At 47.8% G+C, this 21,827-nt stretch overlaps 2 protein-coding genes across 10 annotated transcripts in view; one reads left to right on the top strand and one right to left on the bottom strand.

The window, feature by feature from the left end:
• The window catches only part of LOC120898335 (G protein alpha o subunit), a 64,726-nt gene that overhangs the window by 23,524 nt on the left and 19,375 nt on the right, over positions 1-21,827 (top strand). For 4 of the 8 annotated variants that reach the window (XM_040304042.1, XM_040304040.1, XM_040304039.1 and 1 more), the window contains exons 2-5: positions 1,049-1,724; positions 3,933-3,975; positions 5,737-5,878; positions 6,673-6,833. In XM_040304042.1, the coding sequence (XP_040159976.1) occupies positions 1,607-1,724; positions 3,933-3,975; positions 5,737-5,878; positions 6,673-6,833 (464 nt within the window). In that variant the 5' untranslated portion in view covers positions 1,049-1,606. The remainder of the gene's footprint in view (positions 1-1,048; positions 1,725-3,932; positions 3,976-5,736; positions 5,879-6,672; positions 6,834-21,827) is intronic. The other 4 variants (XM_040304047.1, XM_040304046.1, XM_040304044.1 and 1 more) reach the window with 1 other exon arrangement.
• LOC120898334 (probable cytochrome P450 49a1) lies at positions 6,942-21,072 on the bottom strand. 2 transcript variants are annotated; one of them, XM_040304038.1, is made up of 11 exons: positions 20,258-21,072; positions 15,907-16,167; positions 9,809-10,055; positions 9,610-9,726; positions 8,839-8,915; positions 8,376-8,571; positions 8,086-8,251; positions 7,836-8,005; positions 7,674-7,752; positions 7,371-7,604; positions 6,942-7,252 (listed from the first exon to the last, which is right to left on the bottom strand). In XM_040304038.1, exons 2-11 carry the CDS (start codon positions 16,148-16,150, stop codon positions 7,139-7,141), a joined length of 1,644 nt encoding a protein of 547 aa, XP_040159972.1. In that variant the 5' UTR covers positions 16,151-16,167; positions 20,258-21,072; the 3' UTR covers positions 6,942-7,138. The 2 variants fall into 2 exon arrangements, with proteins under 2 accessions (XP_040159972.1, XP_040159971.1); XM_040304037.1 differs by having other exon boundaries at positions 15,907-16,171; positions 20,258-21,070.

Raw genomic sequence — 21,827 nt, 5'->3', positions numbered from 1 at the left:
ATTCATTAATGGTCCAGCCAACCGAAAAAGGCCATCTCGTCCGGGGGCCACCGCTTCACCGGGCGGGGCAGTGTGTTGGTTTCGTGAGGCAAAAAAAAACGTGAGATTTACGAGCCGCATAGTTGTGTTGTTTTTGGCAGCATTTCATCGCCCCATCATCAGCTCGGCTGTCCTGGGATGGTGCGGGTGCGCGGGACGATATGTCCACGGTGACACATAACATGGTGATGTAAAATCATAATCATCATACTCCCATTATGCTTGACCACACAGCAGCCGCCGCTGCATCCACACAGTGCTTCAAAAGTTCGGCTACGGTGTTCGGTCAGCAGCAACCAAAAAGGGGGCGTTTGGATGGGACGGGGCGAGCAATAACGAGCGGTCAAATACGGGTGACCCAAAAGCAGTGAAGTGAATATTTTAGTGAACATTAGTGTGTGTGTGTGTGTGTGTGTGTGTGTGTGTGTGTGTGTGTGTGTGTGTGTGTGTGTGTGTGTGTGTGTGTGTGTGTGTGTGTGTGTGTGTGTGTGTGTGTGTGTGTGTAGGTTGTGGTGCAGAGACAATCATCTTTCCGAAGAAGATAACCACCGGTTCGATTTCCAGTGCTCAAGGAAAGGGAAAATAGAGAGAGAGAGAGCGAACAAAAAGACCACAGTTTTCGCAAAAACAACACCCACTGGCGTCGGATAGCGTCGTCTTGTTGTGCCCGTAAAAGGACACGGGCGTGCTAAGCTCCGCGCACCGAGCGAAATCCAAGGGGAAATGTGTGTTTTCCATCCCATTTTTATGATGTCTCAAGTGTCTGTGAGCGTCTCGTAAAATGGCTGCTACTGGGGATACTGCAATTTCCTTCTCGCTTTCCCTTTATCAGCATCCAAATACAGAGTGAAGTGGAGACTTTGAAGAAAGAACAAACCAAAAAAAGCGGATCGAAATTACAGCAACATAAAACATTGCTCCCCAGTTGAATGCCCCCGGTAGTGTTTCGTGTTACAGAAAATATCCTTAAAATATCCTATTTTTCATCTCCTCCCCCTCCCTTCTCTAGGAAATTGTAGCGCATAACCAAACACGGCGCCGCTAAAGTGGAGAGTGATCATCGTGATCGACACGTGTGCCGCGGTGTGTTGTATGTGTGTGCGAGCGAGCGAAGGAAAGTGTTCACTGGCAGACACTAGCAGCAGGTAGTAGCTGGCGGCGTGCCTAGCATACAAGTCTCTTCTGTGTAGCGGTGTGTGTGTTTGTATGAGTTTGTGTGCGCCAGCTCGCCCCGTTTAGCAGTGTGAAAAGCAGTGTTGTGTTGGAGCGTCTTCGTTGTGTATGTGTGTGTGTGAGAGTGTGGCAGAAGCAGAAGCCAACAAGCTGAACTTCCCTTTCAGTACTCAGTCCGCCCTCACCTGTGTTCCGGTGTTTTCTCGCACGATCGTCTAGCCACCGGCACACCCTTCCCCGGTTTGCGGTTGCAGTTGCTTTAGTACGTACATAAAGGCGCGCGCAGTTTCTACTTCCCCCCCTTTTTCCCAGCTGTGATTCTCGTTTGGCCAAACCCCTTTGGCCGAACCGACAACAAACCTTCAAAACGTTCTGCACGGAAGCGATACGCATTATGGGGTGCGCACAGTCGGCTGAGGAACGGGCTGCCGCCGCTAGGAGCCGCCTGATCGAGCGCAATCTCAAGGAGGACGGCATCCAGGCGGCCAAGGACATCAAACTGTTACTGCTCGGTAAGGGAGTGGAAAGAAAATGTGGTGTAAATTATTCATCGCGAATTAACCCTTTTTCGTGAAGTTATTTTGTTATTTTATTATTGAAGATTGTAGTCATCGCCATAAAAAGTGGAATGGAAAAGGGTCGCCGTCTTGTATCTGTGCCATAATTAATGTACTTCGAGCTGGTTAACAACTCTGGGTTTTTTTGGAGCGTGTCCAATATTTATTTGAAAGACCAGCTCTCAGTCTCGTGCTACATCGTTTCGATTAAGTATTGAAAAGTGTGCACCGGGGAATTACTGTTCACTTCTTTGCTCTAGACATCGATGCTACAATGTATCTCGAAGCATTTCCCAGACCCTCACCAGATCCCATCGGCAGATGCCGCCAGCGGGTTTCCATGCTCTATTATTCGCACGTAGCGTGGAGAGTGTTTTTGTCAGTGTGTGTATGTGTATCCACTTCCAATCACACGAATTGCAATTGATTTGGTAAGAGTTGCGGGTGCCATGATCTCACCCCAACCACGTACTCCGCTTATCCGGTTCACCTCCAATTTTGACGCCTTGGTCTATGGATTCTTTGCTGGTGGCAAACCTAGCGGGGTGGGAAGAGGTTGGCAGCATCTGGCAGCGGGGGAAAGTGAACAAAAAACGATTCCGAATGAAAACAGAAGAAGAAAAAACATACAACCCATAAACAACATGTTCGATGCCACAGTGTTCGAACGCAGTGATTTTCTAAATTTAGCCCCACAAACCTACCGAATATTGTTGTTGGCTGGTGGTACGATTCGGGCGTTGCTGGTGGGATGATTCGTGCCACGCCAGACCTTCCAGAGATCGCGCTCATTCAGCGTTATTGTAAACACTTCGAACTCCTGCGGTCGTCCGGGATTTAGCCCGTCGTAGGCGAATTTCGATTGGAAAACACTTACCCGCCGGTCGGTGTCCCCTCTTACAGTGCTGAGGTTTAGCTCTCACTCTACAACGGTTTTAGTGTAAGAGCGCTGAGGTAAGCAGTGCACACTTGCTCTACTCTCAGAATTCAACAGTTTTGCCACTAGATGGCACGGGTGCCTTTCAGAACCATGCTCAGGTTTGCCTCTTCTGCGCGAGCTACTAACCTTGTGGTGTTTGAGATTGGTAATGAACAGCGATAACTCTTCATTTTTGTTCTCATTGTTGGTGTGCAATTTGCTCCGTTACTGTTTTATTTCTGGACGACGCTGGAGAAAATGGCTGTTTAAATATTTATCTCCACAGCAAAACACCCCCCTTTCACGCGCTCTGGTTTTATTCAAACAGTCGATATTCTGGTCGTGGGTCGTTTCGCATTGATTGTGGGATTTTCTCGTCTTCTTCCTTAACAGAGCTTCTGTAAACTTTTCCTCCCCCACCACCAGACTAACAATGGGTATGAATGGGAGAAGCTCACACACGGCTTTGAATCGGAGAAAAGTAAACGGAGAGACCTGGTGCAAAATCGAACCATTGATACCGGGCGCCATGAGTACACTGGGTACAATGACGTCAACTCTCGATCGGCTGTTGTGCAAGATTGTGTGTAGAGATTTTCCCGTTTGTTGTTTGTTGCCTCCCTGTTGCTTGTGGTTCATTTGGTGGCCGTTATTTATTTGCTAAAGTAAAATTTGCATCACACACTCTCTCTCTCTCGCACGCACCCATTTGGTTTGGCGTTCCTCGAGGGCTTGATCTTGCTTTAGTATAAGCGGCAAATATTACACAACAACGGACAAACTGTCGGCTGTCGGAATTCCATCTCTTGGACCACTCAAAAACTCAAACTTCTTATCCTCCAGGGCTCCAGCGGCGGAGCGCGTGAGAGTTTTATTGCGCACTTACGGATGAAGTTTTAATAATGCAAAGCATTTCTTCCATTTATTTCGTCCCGAGTGTGGGTGTGTGTGTGGGGGATGCCGGTGTCGATGAGCGGAGTGTCCGGTCCTCCTCCCTGTGCAGGAGAGTGGATAATGCGGCGGAGCATAAACTCGATTGTGCCTCAGATGTTAATTTTATCCCAGACAGAGAGTAATTTCGCTGGAATGAATTAATAACGCTCTAAAGAGGAGTTTTGCTCTGCATTGCACCTACGTTTGCAAAACGGCTTAGTGGTTTATTCTTTCGTTCTAATTATAGAACTTATTTCCTATGTATTTTGCATAATTATAATAAACATTATTTTGTTTTCATTTCTTTCCAGGCGCTGGCGAATCGGGAAAAAGTACAATCGTTAAACAGATGAAGTAAGTAGTGGGTTTAATTAATATATTTTTACATTAGTCTTGGTGAAGGTGTTTAGATGCGTTCCTAATCTGCAAACTTGTTTGACAGTCAAAGCTAAACGTAGACTTCCATATAATCATAAATCCATCTCCAAGCTACTGTACCTTCTCACACTTCCCGATGGTTAACGCTAAACAAGTCCTTGACTTTCTTTATATCCCTTTGTTCGCGCAAACAACTAAACATATCGTCCTTGTTTTTTCTGTTTTTTGAGCCCTCACATTACCCACCGATTGCTTTGTCTTTACACACCCTCCTGTTGTTAGTGTCCGTAGCGAACGTTACAAACCAACAGTGCACGGGTGAATATGGTACACATGCGATCGTATATTATCCATCCCAGCCCACCCCGCCCACCAAAGCGTTCCCGCGACATAACGGCGGCGACACCGCTAAGCTTCTACTGCTTGCCTGTGTCTGCCCCCAGGTCGTCATTGAATATGGAATATTTAGCGTAAACCGCAAGTGGTCCTCGTTCCCAAGCAAGAAAGGCGTGCTTTTACACCCCCATGTGGGACGCGGAAGTGGACGTGGAAAACAAAAGAACAGAAAAAGGAAACAAAAGCCCCCAAATCAGGAAATAACAAACCCCTGACCACCATCCTTTCCACTCCCCGAGGACCCCTCGGCGGAATAGCGAGAGAGAGAGAGAGAGAGAGCGAGAGTAATGACGTGACACTTGCAGTGCAAAGGAGTTTTTTTTATCGATTTTTTGCATGCAATCCAGCTCGCCCCATAAACCACCCACGGAGTGTGGAGTACATCCGCGTGTGAGTGGAGTGGTGGGAGTTGAATGGTTGATTTTCCAGCGACGTATTTTTCCTCCCCTGCTTTTTCCTAGTGTGTGATGTCAAAGGGTCCTACAAAGGGGTCTTTTGTTTTGTTGACTTGCCGCTCCGGCTAAACGGGGTTCTGTCCCCGGTTTTAACTGTTTTGTGCGCTCCCTTTTATGTGGTTCCGCCTATCACCGGTAGAGTGGGTATCTTGTCGTGTGGCACCAAGCTACAGCGACGCCACCGCCAGGCGATTCCGATAGAAGTACGCGCGCGATGGTTTGTGTTTTTGTGTCATGTCTGCAACTCTAAGAAGCTTACGCGAGTTGTTTTTCTCTCCTGGACGACGTATCAAACGGGGTTTTTTGCGTTTGTTTCCTTTCTTGCGACGATGGCAGTCTAACTATTATACTACTTTTATCCATTTCCAATCGGCTGCCCGGTCTCGGGAGCAAGCTTGTTGAGATCAATGGCAAGAAGGGATAGTTCCTGGATGCTGTCTTGTCCTTTTAAAATCACGAACAGCTTCTCTCACTGTCCAAGATCTCCCTCGCTCAAGTTCACCCACTCAAGAATGCTTGTTTTTATGCTAGTCTTTTATTTATTCAAGGACATTCTAATGGTAGTTAGGCAGGAGTGGGCAAACGAGTAAACATCTTACACTAGCATCTTACACTTGAGCCGTGGAAATGACGGCATAAAAGACTGATTTCATTCTTCCTACGCCTCTGAGACGAGGTGTGGTATTGGCGGTTGCAAATGACTTCTAGACAGCATCAAACTTGTTAGATGATGTATTTTTATCGGCTTCACGATAAATTAACGTTCCGTTTTTGCTTCCTCCCCCGTGTGCCAATATGCTTGCCAATCTATATCCACAAATTAAGCTCAACTTCAATTTTATCTCACACACACACACGTCTCTTTTCTTTCTTTTCTAATTCACAGAATTATTCACGAAAGTGGCTTTACGTCAGAGGATTTCAAACAGTATCGACCAGTAGTGTACAGCAACACGATACAATCACTAGTTGCGATACTGCGAGCGATGCCAAACCTTAGCATTGCGTTCGGCAATAACGAACGAGAGGTAAGCGATTCCCTAGCACACTGCTGTTGACGGTTATTTTGGTTTCAATTTTAGGTGTGATGGGGAAGTGCACTACCACCACTGCTGTGGGAAGGGCAAAAATCAATCATTTAGAGCTAACGCGCTCCCCCGATTTGCTGTCGTACGTACGCGGAACCATTTAATAGCACGTGATTGCAATTCCCAAAATGATGACAATCGCAATCAACGGGGGCAGCTGCCGACGTCGCCACCGTAACACAATCCAGCGCAACGCACACTCTTCACACTGCTGATGAAAGTGAGGAAGTGTCACCGGAAATCGGAACCCCGTCGCTGTGGTTAGGATTGTTGGGTGTTGGTGTGCGCTGGCCGACCATAAAACCGAATACCGCATCGTGTGCCAATACAGAACGGATGACTGCGCTTCAGTTGTATGTGTGCGGTAGTGTGTCAGGACGTCAACGCGTGACACGCAGGGGTGTCGTATTCGGTTTTTGTGGTTTTTCACCTTCCCCGTTTGGGGGGGCAGAATTGCACCGAAACGTTCCATCGAGGTGGCGGGGGCAGGGGGCAACACGTGGGGCAAACGTGGGTGTCGGCTCACGCGCTACCGTTTTTCTGCGCGCGCTCGCGCTTATCCCCAGTGTGGTTAGGAACTGGTTTGCCTAGAGGGAGCTGTTTTCGCTCAATAAGGGGGTGCTCTATTATATGTCACTAGGAAAAAAAAACCCGAATGCAAGTGATAAAATCACAGCTCGATGTTGATGTTAATGGACTCCTTTCTTATGCTTTCCTTCTCTCCTCCACCACAGTGTGACGCAAAGATGGTGTTCGACGTAGTACAGCGGATGCACGACACAGAACCGTTCTCGGAGGATCTGCTATTAGCGATGAAAAGACTGTGGTCGGACTCTGGCGTGCAAGAGTGCTTCTGCCGCAGCAACGAGTATCAGCTGAACGATTCCGCAAAATAGTGAGTACAATAAAAAAAAAACTTTTAAAACGAGCGCATCCTTTCATCGAAGAGGGAAGGGGTTCGGCGCTTCTCCAACGCGTACAATCTAGGTCACATTTCCTCCGGTGATGGTGTGACATCAAGCTGAACTTCGTTTATTGATAATAATGTTTTATCTTACTTTATTTAACATTTAATGGTATATGTACATAAGCTTAACAGCTTGAGCCGTGTTCGCGCTGTGATTGTCCCGACGTGCTCGATACTGGCATTGGACACGAACCTCGGCTGCTGGTGTGCTATTTTCCTCCCAAACGTCCGCTTTAACTGTTCCGCTCGGTCAGCTTAAACTTCAGCGGCTTGTCGGGAATGTACGTGGGATTCACCTTGTACGTAAGCTTCTCGTAGTTATACTCCACCTGGTACCGCCGGAAGAGCTGCAATGAAGCGTTTTGTTTTTGTGTGTTAGAAACCGCCCAAAAGTAGGCAATCCGCACGGCACGCATAGGCCTTTTTGTTGGCTGCGCAAGCCAACCGAAAAACCCCACGACGTACCTTCGAGAGCAGTATCTGTAGCTCGCACTCGGCAAACCGGCGCCCGATGCAGGTCCGCCGTCCGTACCCGAACGGGAGGCTCACGTACGGGTGGATCTTTTGGCCGGCGTGCGGACAGCCGGAATGTTCCTTCAGCTCGCCCCGCTTGAGCCATCGCTCGGGCACGAAACGGTCCGGCTCCGGGAAATACTGCTGCAGGTTCGAGACGACCAGATGCGGGAATATGACGTGTGTCTGCAGAGGTGAAATTGATTGTGTGAGCATATGAAAAAAATCAGTATTTTCGTCGATATGATTACTTACCCCCTTGGGAATATGGTAACCACCGATGACGGCATCTGTCTGCAGACTGCGCCCATTTCCAATTACCACCGGGTACATGCTGCACGCAGAGAGGGGATTGTGATAGAAAGTTTAGCTTAAAAAACCATGCACACCGATAAGGATGATAACAATCCAACTTACCGCAGCGTTTCCTTGATGCAGGCCCGCAGATAAGGCATGGTTTCGAGCATCGATATCGTGAACTTAGTGTCCGGTGACGGCATGCTGCGCTTGATCTCGTTGAACAGGATCTCCTGCTTGTCCGGGTTTTGGCTGAGCTGGTAAATCGTAGATGTCGCCGCAACGGATGTCTGGAAGCGAAAGAGAGAGAGAGAGAGTAAAAGTATGATGAAGGTCATAGAATACAGTGAAGGTCCACTTGAACGCTTACCGTATCTACGCCAACCATAATCAGATCGAGCGCAAGCACTGCCGCAATCTTTGGATTGTTCGTCTTCTGTAGGATTCGCTCCACCAGCGAGATGCACTCTTCGCTCTTCTGCTCCGTGCTGCTGTTCATCTTCTCCATCGCAATGTTGATGTGACGCATGCAAAGTCTGGTTTTAAGAGTAGGGTAGTAGCAAAAAAAAAAGACGTCAGACTGTTTCTAAGGGTGACAGAAATCGCACCTCACACACCCGCCCTCCTTTTAATCGATTCTGGGGATGGGTGGACACCTACTCTCGGAATGTGTCCAGCGCGCCGATGTAGTTTTTGTACGCGGTCGTCTCGTAGATGCGCCAGATCGGCATTCGCAGCTCGACCTCGGCCACGGTCCAGAAGAAGGTGTTGATGGAGTTAATGATGCGCTTCGACTCGTCGTTGCCATCCTTCGACACACAGCCGAGACGTGTGTCGAGTGCCACCCGTCCGATTGCTGCACGCGTGTGGGAGGGTGGGGAAAAAAGGTAACGTTAATAAGCATAAATGCGGAGGAGCAGTAGTGTCGACAAGTGTGTTAATATCGCTGCCAATTTCGATTGAATGAAGGGGCAGACGCGTAGGATCAAAACTAATTGAGCATAAGTGAAGCAAAATAGAGGAAAAAAGAACCAGCAGAAATCTCGTCTAATTAGCTCTACTTGCTCTTCTGTACCGATGGATTCGGATCGAATAAACTAAGCGGGGGTAATAAGATGCTTACACTCTAGCGCCCACTTGTACAGCTCGTGCAGAAAATCTCCCGGCAGCTCGTTATTTTCGTCACGCATCTCTTGAATCCTGTCGAAGAAGATGAAGAAAAACGTGGAGTTACGACGCAAAGCAGATTAATTATTCATGTGATACAAAATTTGCTAACCGGGCTAGCTAGCTGGAATGTTGGAGTATATCGGGGTGGAGAAGGAAGAACACATTAGGATAGGAGGACATCTTTATGGTTCAGAATTAGCGTTTTTGCGAAACTTTTGGCAAGTCCCACCGCATAAAACCGGTCTGGTGTGAATATTGATGTTCGAAAATCATCTTCTTTTTTCCGTTCTTAAATTGTATCTTCATGCTCCAAAGCCGCCAGCTTTGTGGTCATTGACGTCAGTACAACTGAATCAAGTTTCCCAGAACGACATTCTCTCGGTTTTGTTCCCCGATGCGTACGTACTCTACCCGTTTAGGGTTTTTTTTTTTAATTTCATCAGCTCGATTTAAAATGCCTACTAGAGTGGCCTACCTAGCAGTCGCCAATCAAGCTCTCTATAAAAACCTGCCGACTTTGAAACCCTCTCGGCGGCCCCTCGCGTCATTGAGGATGGCCTCGAGATCGCGTCAGCCGCCGCCGCACGACGATCTCTTTTGGGGTTAACCATTCGCCCTATCGCTCCTATGCGATAGGCACGCAAAAGATCATCAGCTAACGTGGGGTTGCGATTGCTTAACCGACACGCACACAGTATCAGTATGACGCTAGTCGCTAGCTTACCTGTCCATGAAGTCGCTGGAGATCTCATCCAGCGGTGCGATGTATTTCTTGGCGGTGGAGGGCTGCAGCATCACCTGCTGGACCTGGGCACGGAACGCATCCCACTTTTCGCCATGCCTGTGTGTGTGAAGATATTGGGCGTAGATGTGACTCGTCGCGGAAGTTTGCTAGCGATGTGGACGGTAGACACGATACTTACACACCGATCAGTCCCATATTGTCGCCGAAGAAGTCTTTCCGCAGCTTCGATTTGTAGTTGCGCAGCGAGGGCATCGCCGGTCGGTGAGGCAGCACGTCCTCCCGCTTGAACGTGTCGCGTATGAGGTCGGCATCGAACACAAACAGCAGGTCCGGATGTCCGATCAGTCCGTTAACCTTTGCGATGCGCCCGTACTGCCGGTGCAGGTCCTGCATTACCTTGTCCAGATCTTCGATCTTGTACTGACCTGCGGATGGAAGCGAACGGCGGGGAGGCGGGCTTTAGTCGAAGTGAAGTGGGCCGAGGAGTGGCTTTCAATGGCACTCTCGGTCAATGATTTGCAGCGGATTTACTTTCCATCTTGGCTATTCTGTTTAGGCAAACCCAAGACAGAGGCGGAAAAGTGTTTAATTTGCCAAAGTGTTTGCACTCTTTTCTCTGAAGCGGGCTTGTAGCAGCTTTTTTCGATCATCTCTTAGAGATGCTACCGCCAATGGTAATTGCAGAAAAAATGCCTCGTTATGTTCAATTAATGCCTCCACAAAAAATGTAACTAGCGTACCGAAAAAAAGAGCATCTCGAGTAGGAGCAAGGTACTTCTAATGATGTGATCATGGAGAAGATCCAAGAGATCATTTACACTCCCATTAAATCTGGATAGTGCTCGAGATTGGAATCATTACCGTTTTCGTTGGTCCAATGCCAAGCAAAGCCTCACACGACCTCATACAGGAAGATTGCTTACTCATCGCCAAGCACACACCTCCAGCAGTCGCGTGACACCAGTACACCGGCGATGGTGTACGAACTCCGCTAAATCACATTACAGGAAGAGGAGCAACAGCAACAACACAAAAAGACCATCGTTACCGAGCGACGTGCCGGGTTCAGTGTATTCCGCCGGCATTATGCTAATTAATGCGTGTTTGTGGTCGCAACCACCACCAATTGGAAATCTAAACCCGCCACCGTGTGTGACACCTGCTCCAACAGAGCACACCGTGTGGCGGGCCATGATTAAGGTTAGGTCCTGGGATATGGGAGTCTTCATCGGTAGTTGAAGACGAGCAGCCACACAGCCGCACACACTTGCACGCCAGCAGGAAGAAGCGCACAGGTGTGCTGTAGAAATGCTATCGTATGTACGCCGGACACGAACCGGCCACGAACGCTCGTTGTCCGTACGCGATGTCCAACACACTCACCTCGTCCAACCAACCAGCGGGTGGTCATTTTACACATAATTTGTTGAAAAATAAACTATATAGCGCGTTATGCTTTTTTATGTGTCTTTTGAATATAGGGTTCGCCCATTTCGCGCGCGCGAGCGCACATTTTTTGATGTCCTCCCACCAAATGGATGTTATGCCACCGGAAAATAGGACAATTGTTTGTGTCCACAAGATAGTGCGTGCGTAGTTTTTTAGTCATGTAGTAGCTGTTGTAAAATTTGCTACCACGAGGTGCAAATAGGGAATTTGAATTAATTTTTTGCCCAGCATTTGCCCGACACTGTTAATAGATGCGCGTGTCCGAGTCATTAGGAGTGCGGAAATTTGCGTCATATGTTTTAGGGAGATTGAAACTAACGAACTTACCCAACGGAAGGAAAAGGCGTGAGCTCAAATTTGTTGGTAAAAAAAGGAGGTTTCTAAAGATCCCTTGAGTAACTGCTTCGTGCATTAGAAACTAGCTAGAAACTGGTGGGAATTATGTAAGCTACTGCTAAACGAACTCCCTCTCATTAGATGGGGCATTTCGTTCGTTCGTTAAAACCAATTAGTCGTCGTCTCTTTCCACACTGCTCGTACTATTCTTGTGGTTAAGCTGGCTTCAAAACAATATATTTGCTTGTGCTAGGTGTACCTGTAGCAAGACCTCGGCCGGCTATCTTGTCGCAAGAATGTTGCTAAACATTTGTAGACAGGTGATGCGTTTTAGTATTGCCATTACAAAAATCATAAACTGCGGCGAAAACCGCATACCCATGGCAGTAAGCAGTAGAGCCGCTGCCGCTAAGCGACATAGGTCAAGCCGCGTGACACACCTTTGCTTGCCACGCGGTGCGGTGCTTGAAGAGCTGTGAAGTATGCCTTGGAGGGATAGAAACGCTCGCTCGCGCTTCTAGCGGTCCAGCGTGGTGTGTGTGGTCTTTGTCAGATAATTGCCAAATGTCACCATCGGCACAAGATACCACGGGAGTTATGGTATGGGTTGGGTTCATGGCAGTAAACCTGTTCTTCAAAATGGCCACGTGTTGAGGTTAGGAAGCTTCTAATGGTGTCTTTTTATTTCTGTTGCTCAAGTGCTTCTTGTCCAACTCGCAATTGTACAAGCGGCCAAGCCACCGGTCCCTCGGTTTGCATGAGCGTTGAATATGTTTGTTTAGCAGATGTGCCTTGCTTTACCTTACTTGACGGGGCCTGTGGACTGTCGAGGTGTGAATTCCGAGGATCCGGAACGAACCTGTAGGGTTTTATGCTAATTTTTAAGCACAAAAAAATCTCCTCACACTGGAATGGCGAGCAGCGACATGTAAAACGGTACGGAACATGCCATTGGGACGATTCTACATGATTAACAGCTTCGCGCGGCGAGTCTTGCTCAATATTTAAGCTTCTGCGTCATTTAACGAAACTGATACAGCAAAGCTAATCAGCTTTGCTTCTTCTTCCTTTATGTAACACAATTCAATTTACCCATACCATACGTGAAGAAACTGCTGTGGTCTTGGAAAGCGGCTTTTTGCTAGATGCGCGTACGTGCGGTAACTGAAACCGAACGAAAGCGACGAAGGATGGATCTCGCTTGGCGGAGAGAGAAAGAGAGCTGGTGCTAACGAGGACATCAGGCCAACGCGAGCGCGCACGTTGGTCATTGATTTCGTCAAACGCCGGTGGCCAGATCTACGTCGGCTCGAGAAGGTACTGAAGTGGCTGAACCGGACGATCACTCTCACTTTCTTTGGTACCCCGATGCGGCTTCCAGAAAACGCCGGTGACGACGTGTTTGTGTGGAGCGATGATTTGGCAAGATAATTACGCATACACACACTCACACAAACATACATGTCACCTGAAGGAGGACTTAAATCATCTCCGCTCATAAACGACGAGTTCCCCCCGAATGGAACCGTTAATGGGCCGGCTAATGTGTGACTGTTAAGAGTATGATGCTGCCGGACCGGTGGTCGTGTCGTTGATTTATATAGACTCTCTACCCGTTCATGGTTGACCTGCTGAACCTCCTCTGTATCTCTGGGGACATCTTTGGCACATACCAACCTGTCACTCAGTGTGATCCCGTCACATCGGAACATCCCGAGGGGTATTCCCTCAGCAAGATTAATCGATAACAAATGACGCGCCACACCGGCCATATATGTAGTGCCGTGGTCCGTGTTGTGGGAAACTGTGTCATTGGGACGGTTCGCGAAGTACCGCCATCCCGCGGTGACCCGCCGGCGGCCCAACTGGTCTGTGTGCACACGAGACCGGCACGCACTCGAGCAGCGGTTACATGATCTCACGTGTAAACAGTGCGCGCCCGCGATCGCATCACAAAAGGAGAAATTGTGCGCGGAGTGCGTCCGGTGGTCTTTACGCATCCCTGCGCTTCCCTCCCAAAAAAGCAGGACTTTTGGTTCGATGTCGACAGACCCAAATAAAGCGAACAAGCAAACCGGCAGGGTGTTTGGACCAGTGGAAAAAAAACAACAAATCGTCACGAAATTATGTAAACTACTGCTTCCCATTGTAACGTGCGCGCGGTCTCCTGTCTGTGAAGGCTCCTCGATCCGGTGGCACATTTCACAACCACATACAGTCCTGATGGACTGGGCTGGGTAACGCTGGGTTGCATGTACTTCTGTCGGTCCGTCCCGCCTCTTTTGCCCGCACACGCTCGGACCACAGGCTTTATGAGTGGTTTATTTGTGGCAACCGGCCTGGTGAGTTATTAAGCCGCCACGTCCGTCTCTCCCGTTTGGGTCGTAATGTCTGACATTGTTCCATGAACAAAAACCATGACCACGGGTGATGTGGTGAGGTGTGTGGCAGGCTTTCGTTGCCATGCGGGTCTCAACACTTCTTCTTCAAAGTGGACTATTGAGACTGACCAGTTTGCACCAATAACTTGGCCCCACTAGGAGGAACAAATTAAACAAAACCTTTCTTCACAAGGCGCTTGATTATGTGTTACATGTCACTTGGGTAGGTTAGTTTTTTGTAGTTCAGTGTGCGAAATAAAAAAGCGGAAAATAATAACTCCACACACAATGGTGACCCAGTGTGTACCTGGAGACACATTTGTATGCAATGTAAACACAGCCTCAAGCCTCAATGTCGGCGCACAGACCGCAACATCAAGAGACACAGAGCATTAAAGCATGGAATGGTTCATGTATACCTGTTGTGCTGTTATCTCATCGTTGTTTGAAGTCTTGGCGAAAATCGTGGAGCAAGCGAATGCGTCCCGTTACCCACCCGCGGGGGTCGCTGTGACTAATCTGTTTCTTCACCCACTGCGCCGTTTGTTTGCTGCTATTTGCGTTGCAATTTGTCCGTTGCTTAATTTTGTGCAAATTGATTTGTGTGTGGGTTAGTTTCTAAATTGCGAAGGAAAGAAACGAAATCCAAGAAGGAGTCTGTTAGTGACTGTTTCTGGTTTCATTACCAACTTCTTCTCCGATCCATTAGAAGTACATGCATTGAAACAGATGTCTTAACAAATAGAGATAAAATTAAATCGATTGTAGCACCGATAACGAGCTCCTCTATTTGCACCATGTGCACCACAAAGTGATCCTAATTTTCTATGTAATTGAAGAAAGGCTATCAAAATCGCACGCGATTCGAATTCACTCAGACTCATTCGTTTGCACCCACGTTCGCGAGCTTGTGTGTGGGCTGCATTCGATGTAATAACGATTTGATGAATCGATTGTGAAATGAGCTCAATCGAACACACCGAGCACCACCACTCGCTGTCGGCGGCGCTGTATAATAATCGAATGAAATGGATCATATTTTCCTCAATGGATACACGTTGGGGGCTGCTGCTCCATTACTTTTGCCCACCTGGCTGGCACCAAGAGTAGAGGAGCGCAACATACGGGTACGAAGCAGACCACATAACTAACTCGTTACATGAGTGTAGCGCTGGAATCGGTGTCGGGTGTAGGTGTTGTTGCCCCGCTGCTGCTGCTTTGTACCATTTTGCGGCCGTTACGCGGCTTGCAACAATCGGCCGAGTTAAGGATGCATTTTCCGGCGAGGTTCTCCCCCTCATCGAGGTTGTGCCGATTGCAAAATTCAATTCCAAATCTGCCCCGCAGTGGGCTTACTTCCCCCTTTTAAAACACACACACACACATTCCCTGTATGGCCTCGTCTGTGTTTCCTACGCGGCATTTTGTACAGACATAGCGGCGCCAACGATTATTTTCCTTCCTCTGTTCGTCCAGAGTCGTCGACGGTACACTCTCGCGCAGTGCGTTTTGCTTTGTTGCCTTTAGTCTCACTTTCTTTGGGACTTTCACGTGCAGACTGTGCCACCGCAAACGGCACTGGGTGCGAGGAGGAGGATTATGATGCGGAACAACCGGAGACCGATCCGCTAAGATATGTCTGGTGACCGTGGCCTTGGGATGGAATATTTTCATTTTTTTGTATTTCGAATGAGTCTAGCAGTGGTGATCTCCGATAGAAGATAACCTAAAAGAGATATCCGGTTTTTGGCCCCGGTTATAAAGATCGTGTGGTTTTTTACGACGCTCAAACCGGTCTCCAATTTGGATATTATGTGGAACGTTAATATCGAGTTGGGAAATGAGCTAGGTCGTGATAAGAGTTGAAGGCGAAGCATTGGCAGGTGGCAACACCCTGCAGCGGCAAGTTATCGGAAGCGGACGATGCGTCAAGGTGAAGAGGCTGCTGACATTATTTTAACTTGTTGATCAATAAGATGTTGCTACTTCCTGAAAATCCAGTCTTCTACCAAAGAAACTCTGCCAAAATTCTTAGTAATACCTTGGATATCTACCCTGGCGCTTAAAGATCTTCCCAAGTCGGTTCTCATTCTGTGCGAGTAACACTTACCAATGATTGGAGCAAAGCGCCAAGAATTGCCGATCATCGGCAACCCTTTCGGGCCCGGCACATCGCTATACGGTCTTGCATGGGAGAATTGTTCGTTGACCGCCTGTTGCTGCTGCTGCTGCTGCTGAATCGTGGGCTCTAGCAGGGCCGCCGTTGCCGCGGTTGCCTCGTTGGGCAGCACATTCAACGCCGACGAAAAGGCGGATCTCTTCAGTAAAGAGTTTGCTATTCTCTGCCCAACCATACTGCTCGCGTGAGGATCTGCCTGTGCGCAACGGGAAAAAGGGAAAGACAAGCAAAATGTACGATGGATTATTGTCAACGGAATTGATTGCTGTTGCTAACGAACGAGGCTGACCGCTGGGTTGAAGATGAATGCAAAATTTACGTAAAAATTCATGGGAGGAAAAAAAGCGCCTAGCATAAATTAAATCCACGGCATTGACCTTCGGTGGTGATGGATTTTGACATTCCCCAAGTCGGTTCACTCTCGACCGGCCCTGGGTGGGTGATTGCAGATTGCAGGCCCGCTAGTTCGATTCGTACCGACCGGTTTGGTGTGAGGCCTTTTAGATTGCGTTCGAATGCGATTTGTCTTTCGAACGTGATTTCGAGCGGAAAATGAAAGCTCTAGCACTAAGGTGGCCCGGAGAGGGATGATCGTGTTTTTTTGGGGGCGCTACAAAGTTGTTATGAAAATGGGAAGTCATTCATCTCGATCTTCCGTTCCGATCCGTGTCGTCGTCGGTTGATCGGTTTTGGATGTGCGTGTTTGTCTCCTCCCTTTCGTCGCATCATTGCTCAGTCGGGTGTATTATGAAACCGAAGACTCGCTTTTGCTTGAGTCCCCCGTACACCAAGCTCTGCCCTCCCTACGCGCAAGGCACGTTTTATGATCGATGATAGATACATGAATAGCAATCTTGCAGGATAGGGTGGGTGGATCGAAATTGGAAAAAAGGAAAATACTAGCAAATCATTTAGTATTCGTATTTATGCTACGATAAATCATGCTCTCCTATCACACCCCCTTCTTCCTCAGTATCAAACCGATTTGTCGTGATTTTTTCTCTCTTAGGTATCCGTTTGTGTAACTGATGATACGTTCTTTCCGACAGGATGCTTGTGCTTTATAAATATTCTATTCACGCTAATCGTCTTGAGAATAATGTTTGAAAAACTAAGAATGAAAAATAATCTCCAGCTTCTTTGTTGATGACTTCAATCAAAATTCTGCAAAAGCTTGACGGACAAATGTCCGGACATCTCCAGACAGCTGCAGGATGTGGGATAATTCGTGCGAAAAGTTTTCTTTACGCTGTTTTCCTACCCGTGAGCCAATAATGATATTTCACGCGTCTTCTTGTTTTCCCTTCTCAAATCTGAAAGGTAAATTAGCCTTTTTGTGATGGTAACAGTCATCATTTACGAGGGGAGAACGCGCGGGTTCGATTGCTTTGAGCGGTTGAAAATTAATAGCCCCACAATTTTGTCTCTGGGCGATGGTTATGTAAATCTGTTTATTGGCTGACATGTGAAAAGCTAGATCCTAGTAGAAACTGTGAAACTGAAAGCCACCGGGTTGGAAGGTAAAAGGTGAATCCAGCATGGATTTGCTCCATTCCATCAAATGTCATCTACATATAGTTTCGAGGCTGATCTGATAGCATTTTCGAAACATCATCGAAACAATGATGGATCGGCTTCTGCATTCTCATGACCAAAAATAACCTGCAAATTAATCTTAATTTCGAGAACTGACAGCACTCAACACTGTGACAAGAACAGCCAATCTCTGTTCAATCTGATTTAAATAAATCTGCAATCAAAATTAAACCTGAACAACTTATCACACAGGCCCTGTCACAGTCCACTTATCTTCTCCTTGGCATTAATCGGAGACGCTGGTCGCATCAATTGCACTACATCACTGGCTAAATGTGGTCGAACGCAGAGTCTTGAGACTGCGTAACTCGCGCTTAACTTAATGAAAGGTCATCAGCAGTTGAACGGATAGTAAACCGTCCATTTCGAAGGCAATTTGCGAAAGGTCGAATTTGGAAACAATGAACCATTGTTATTGTGGCGACACTACAACTACGATTGCCTGACAGCACAGCATCAAACATTTATGACGGGCACATCCACATGTTGAAGTGATTGCGAGGGAATTGTTTTTATTTTTGGCACACCATCAAAAATGCACAACCTCTCCCTCACCCAAAAGAGCGAAAACGAAAGAAAATCGACTTCAGCGCGAGCAGTGAAATTTTAAATATTTTATTAACCTCTCCTCTCTCCGAATGCTGCCGCGAAAACTTTCGCAGCAGCACCAGCATCCAACACGGCTCAAAACTGTCGGCAAAACATTCCATGAATATTCCAACAATATTTCGTCGCCCGCCTCGAGCTCACGCATCTTTTGGTTGGGCCCTGCAGTACCCCGTAATGTTTGCGTCACTGGGTCGCCGGCCGGAAACCGAAAGGCGCGCGCACTCGATCCCTTTCCCAAAAGCCGCACCCGAACGAACGCAACCTTGTCTTAACTAAACTTACGGCAACCGGCCCGTGGGAGAGATGCGTACACGTCTTCCAACTCTTTTCCAGTCACCGGGCGCGCGTGTAGACCCTTATTTTTCAAAGCCCTTGAAAAAGCAAACAAAACGCCCAAGAGAGTGCGAGAGAGAGAAAGTTGTCGTTGAGTTGCAGCTTGGTTTATGGGATCCCGCACCCCCTCAACAAGAGACTGGAATTCGTGGCAAATGGTATGGCATCCTGAGCAGTAGTAGCCCCATTATATAGCCAGCTGGAAGCAGTTGGAAGGTTGCCGAATTAGCCGCGTACAGCGTTCCAAAGTTCACCGGCAATCTTATCCATCGCCCGTGGAATGGCCTCGAGAAGTTTTTGGACAGGTCGGGTTGAAAAACAAAAAAAAAACAGCAGACAAATCTAGTGAAACCCGTCCCAAAAAACTGATGGATCTGACGGGCTGTGACTAGTGTGTGAGGTTTTGGCAAAGACCGTTCCATCACCACCATCAACGGTATTCTGTCTCGTTAAAGCATATGCTTAAATTGTACTCCAAAAAGCCCACTTTTTGCAGGAGAGGGGTGGTAGATTAAACGTGAACCTGCACCAGATCGCCCGGCTCTTGACGACGGGAGGTGTGCGACACGTTCGTGGGACGCGGTTTTGTTTTACATTTTTGCGAAAGTAAGGTTGCCCCTCGGCCAGGGCACTGGGCAACTGGACTGGCAGCATAATTGAGCAAGAGCCCGTTTTATGCTCGTTCGGGTGCCGGTTTGGAACGGGATTAGCAGTAGCCAGTCAAGATCGGGCAGTCTCGGGAAAGCATGGCATCGTTTGTGAGTGTTTGCAGCATTGGCCACCAAAACAGGTGTTTTGGATTGCCATTTTCCACTAGACACTACACTGCAGCTGAAATTCATTCACTTGCCGTGAGTTCGTGTGAACAGGTGGTGGTCGTGGTGGTAGTGTCTAAGGCAGTTGATCGAGATCAACTAATCAACCTAGACCTCGAACTGTCTCGCCGACGGCAGTGGAGCTAGTGACGGCGCACCCGGTGACGGCACCGTTTCGAGCCTCCTCTGCGTGCTCTGCACGATTAAATTTTCACATTCGATCCGGTTTTTTTGGCTACATCCCGCTAACCCGTAGACCATTGACGGATGGACCACAGTTCAAGACAGCAAGCGTGTGGCGGACCTTCGTTTGATGAGCTTCCAGTTGAGGGTTTCGATTGCGCAACGATACTGGGGGGGAATTGATTTGATTCATCAATTTCACTTTCAAGATGAGTTTGCATCAGGCCTGGGAGGGACTTAGTTTCCACTGGATACCTTCACATTGGAGTAGAGATCACAAGCACGTGTTTGGGCCTTGGCGTATCGTGTGATTTGTATTTTTACATTCCCATTGCGGGAACAATATAAACTCCATTGAGGTCGTTGGTGCAAAAACGCATCTTAGTTGTAATTCGCATTCTAATCTACAAGAAAACGCACCCCGCGAGGGTGTGCCAACCCTTGTTGTTGGTTGGTAGTCAAGCTAACCAGTAAAGGGTACAACACTCATCCATAACAATCGGCATTGAGTGGTAAAACAACACCCCAAGCTTGACAGAGCGGACAAACAATGAATGCTGCCTCGCCTTCTTCCAACAACTGAACATCTCAAGCCAACCCAACTCAAACGAGCTATTTTTTGCTGTGTTTGAAGGCCGTTTGAAAAAAGTTAAAAACTTAATAAGCTGATCCTAATCCACCTAAAAAAAAAACATCAAAAGCCACACATACACACCGTGACAAACCATTGATTGTCGGCAACTTACTTCCTTATTTTGAATTCACGCACAACGGTGCCACTAAAATTCACAAACACGCGCTGCAAAATACGATCAGCTCCACAAACGAACACACATACACTCGAAGGAGGGAAAACTCGCGTCCACTGTGTTTTTTTATAACAGCTGCTTGTCTATTGTTCGGATAAATCGTTTCTTTCGGATGAGAAAAGGAATCGGTAGGGCCGAGTGGTGATGAGGGAATCTTCTTCCTGCTAAGCTGCTAAAGCGTTGGGCGCACTATGAATGGGTTTCGGTGTGTGGTTTCGTTGGCATTACCTTTGACGATGGTAATGCAAAGTGAAAATTCAAACACTGATACACACACACACACCCTCCAATGTTGTCACACAGAGACGGCAAACGGATTTTTCACTATCGAAACACTAACCGCGATCGTACACTATGGGAGATGGGCAGAACTGCGCGCACACCGATTGACACCCAGCTAACAAACTTTTGCTATTATCACTTTCGCTGCGTACAGCGGGTGACGATCGTTTGAAAAGGGGGTTACAGCTTCTAAATGATTTCCCGGGAGCGCAGCAACACCTACGATCAGTTTCACTTTTGCAGGCTTGAAATCGAAAGCACACTTTCCAAAATGATGTAAGATTTGACTTCTTTTTTTCGATAAAATCTTTTAAAATCACTAAAATTGTCAAAAAGAACGGAACAGAACTGAAGGCGCGTACCGAAACGCGAAACGCGAACGATCGACGGGCTGTGAAAGAGAAGATTCCTTGCGCCAGCAAGCAACAACCGCTCGCTACGAGGTACCGATTTTAATTGAAGGCGAAAATGGTCACGATCTTTGCTTCGATTGCTCGGGTCGCGGGTACGCGTGTGAGTGCCGGGGCGAAGGAAAGCCGAGTTGCGCGCGCGCGCGCTCGCACACCCGCCGCCGTTCGTCTGCCGTAGGCGGGGGTAGTTTTCTTGTCTCTTGGATGGAGTTTGTTGCATGGGCTCCACCACCGTCGTCGGCGTCGCTTAATGCTGTTGGCGTTCGCGCAAAATCAACCCTTCTTTGTCGGGTTTGGGTTTGCTGGGGTGGGGGTTTCGGAAACGAGCTGGTGGTCGCGACTTTGGTGACGATTTTGTCCGTCGCTGGTTGCGTCTTGACTTGGATGGGTCCGAGATGATGAAAGCTTTTCGAGGGGTTGAGTTGAGTAGGGGGGGAATGTGGTTAATGTAGAGCTCTTTGTTGCGCGATTGTGCGTGCGATGCGTGCGACAAGACGTGTGAGATTTTGTTCGGTGGGAATCTGAGAAAATTACCTTTTTTAAATTGCCGAAAAACACGAAGTCGTCGTACAATATTTTATCACTCCGTTGTTTAGAACATTATCGTTAATTTCGAGCATGTGGTGTTAAATTTTACGTTCCAGAGCGGTTTATTTTGTACAGAAGTCAGAATCATACACGCACACTACAAAAGTGCACCGGCTCTGGTTAAGCATTAATCCAACGAAGCTGACGTGAATGGCACCAGCAAGCCAGTTAAAACATGGACCGGCATCCGAAGGTCGCGCTGTTGGTTCTAAGCACGCACACGAGCG

Source organism: Anopheles arabiensis, chromosome 2, assembly GCF_016920715.1.
Source record: "Anopheles arabiensis isolate DONGOLA chromosome 2, AaraD3, whole genome shotgun sequence".
Taxonomy (NCBI): domain Eukaryota; kingdom Metazoa; phylum Arthropoda; class Insecta; order Diptera; family Culicidae; genus Anopheles; species Anopheles arabiensis.
The sequence above is the reverse complement of the archived record's forward strand: the minus strand, read 5'-3'. Positions and strand labels throughout refer to the sequence as shown.

Coding starts and splice junctions, on each gene's coding strand:
- LOC120898334 (XM_040304038.1), bottom strand. CDS start 16,150: ATGGTTGGGCAGAGAATAGCAAACTCTTTACTGAAGAGATCCGCCTTT. Junction 10,056..15,906: donor GCGCTTTGCTCCAATCATTG/GTAAGTGTTACT, acceptor TTCCATCCGCAG/GTCAGTACAAGATCGAAGAT. Junction 9,727..9,808: donor AATATGGGACTGATCGGTGT/GTAAGTATCGTG, acceptor TCACACACACAG/GCATGGCGAAAAGTGGGATG.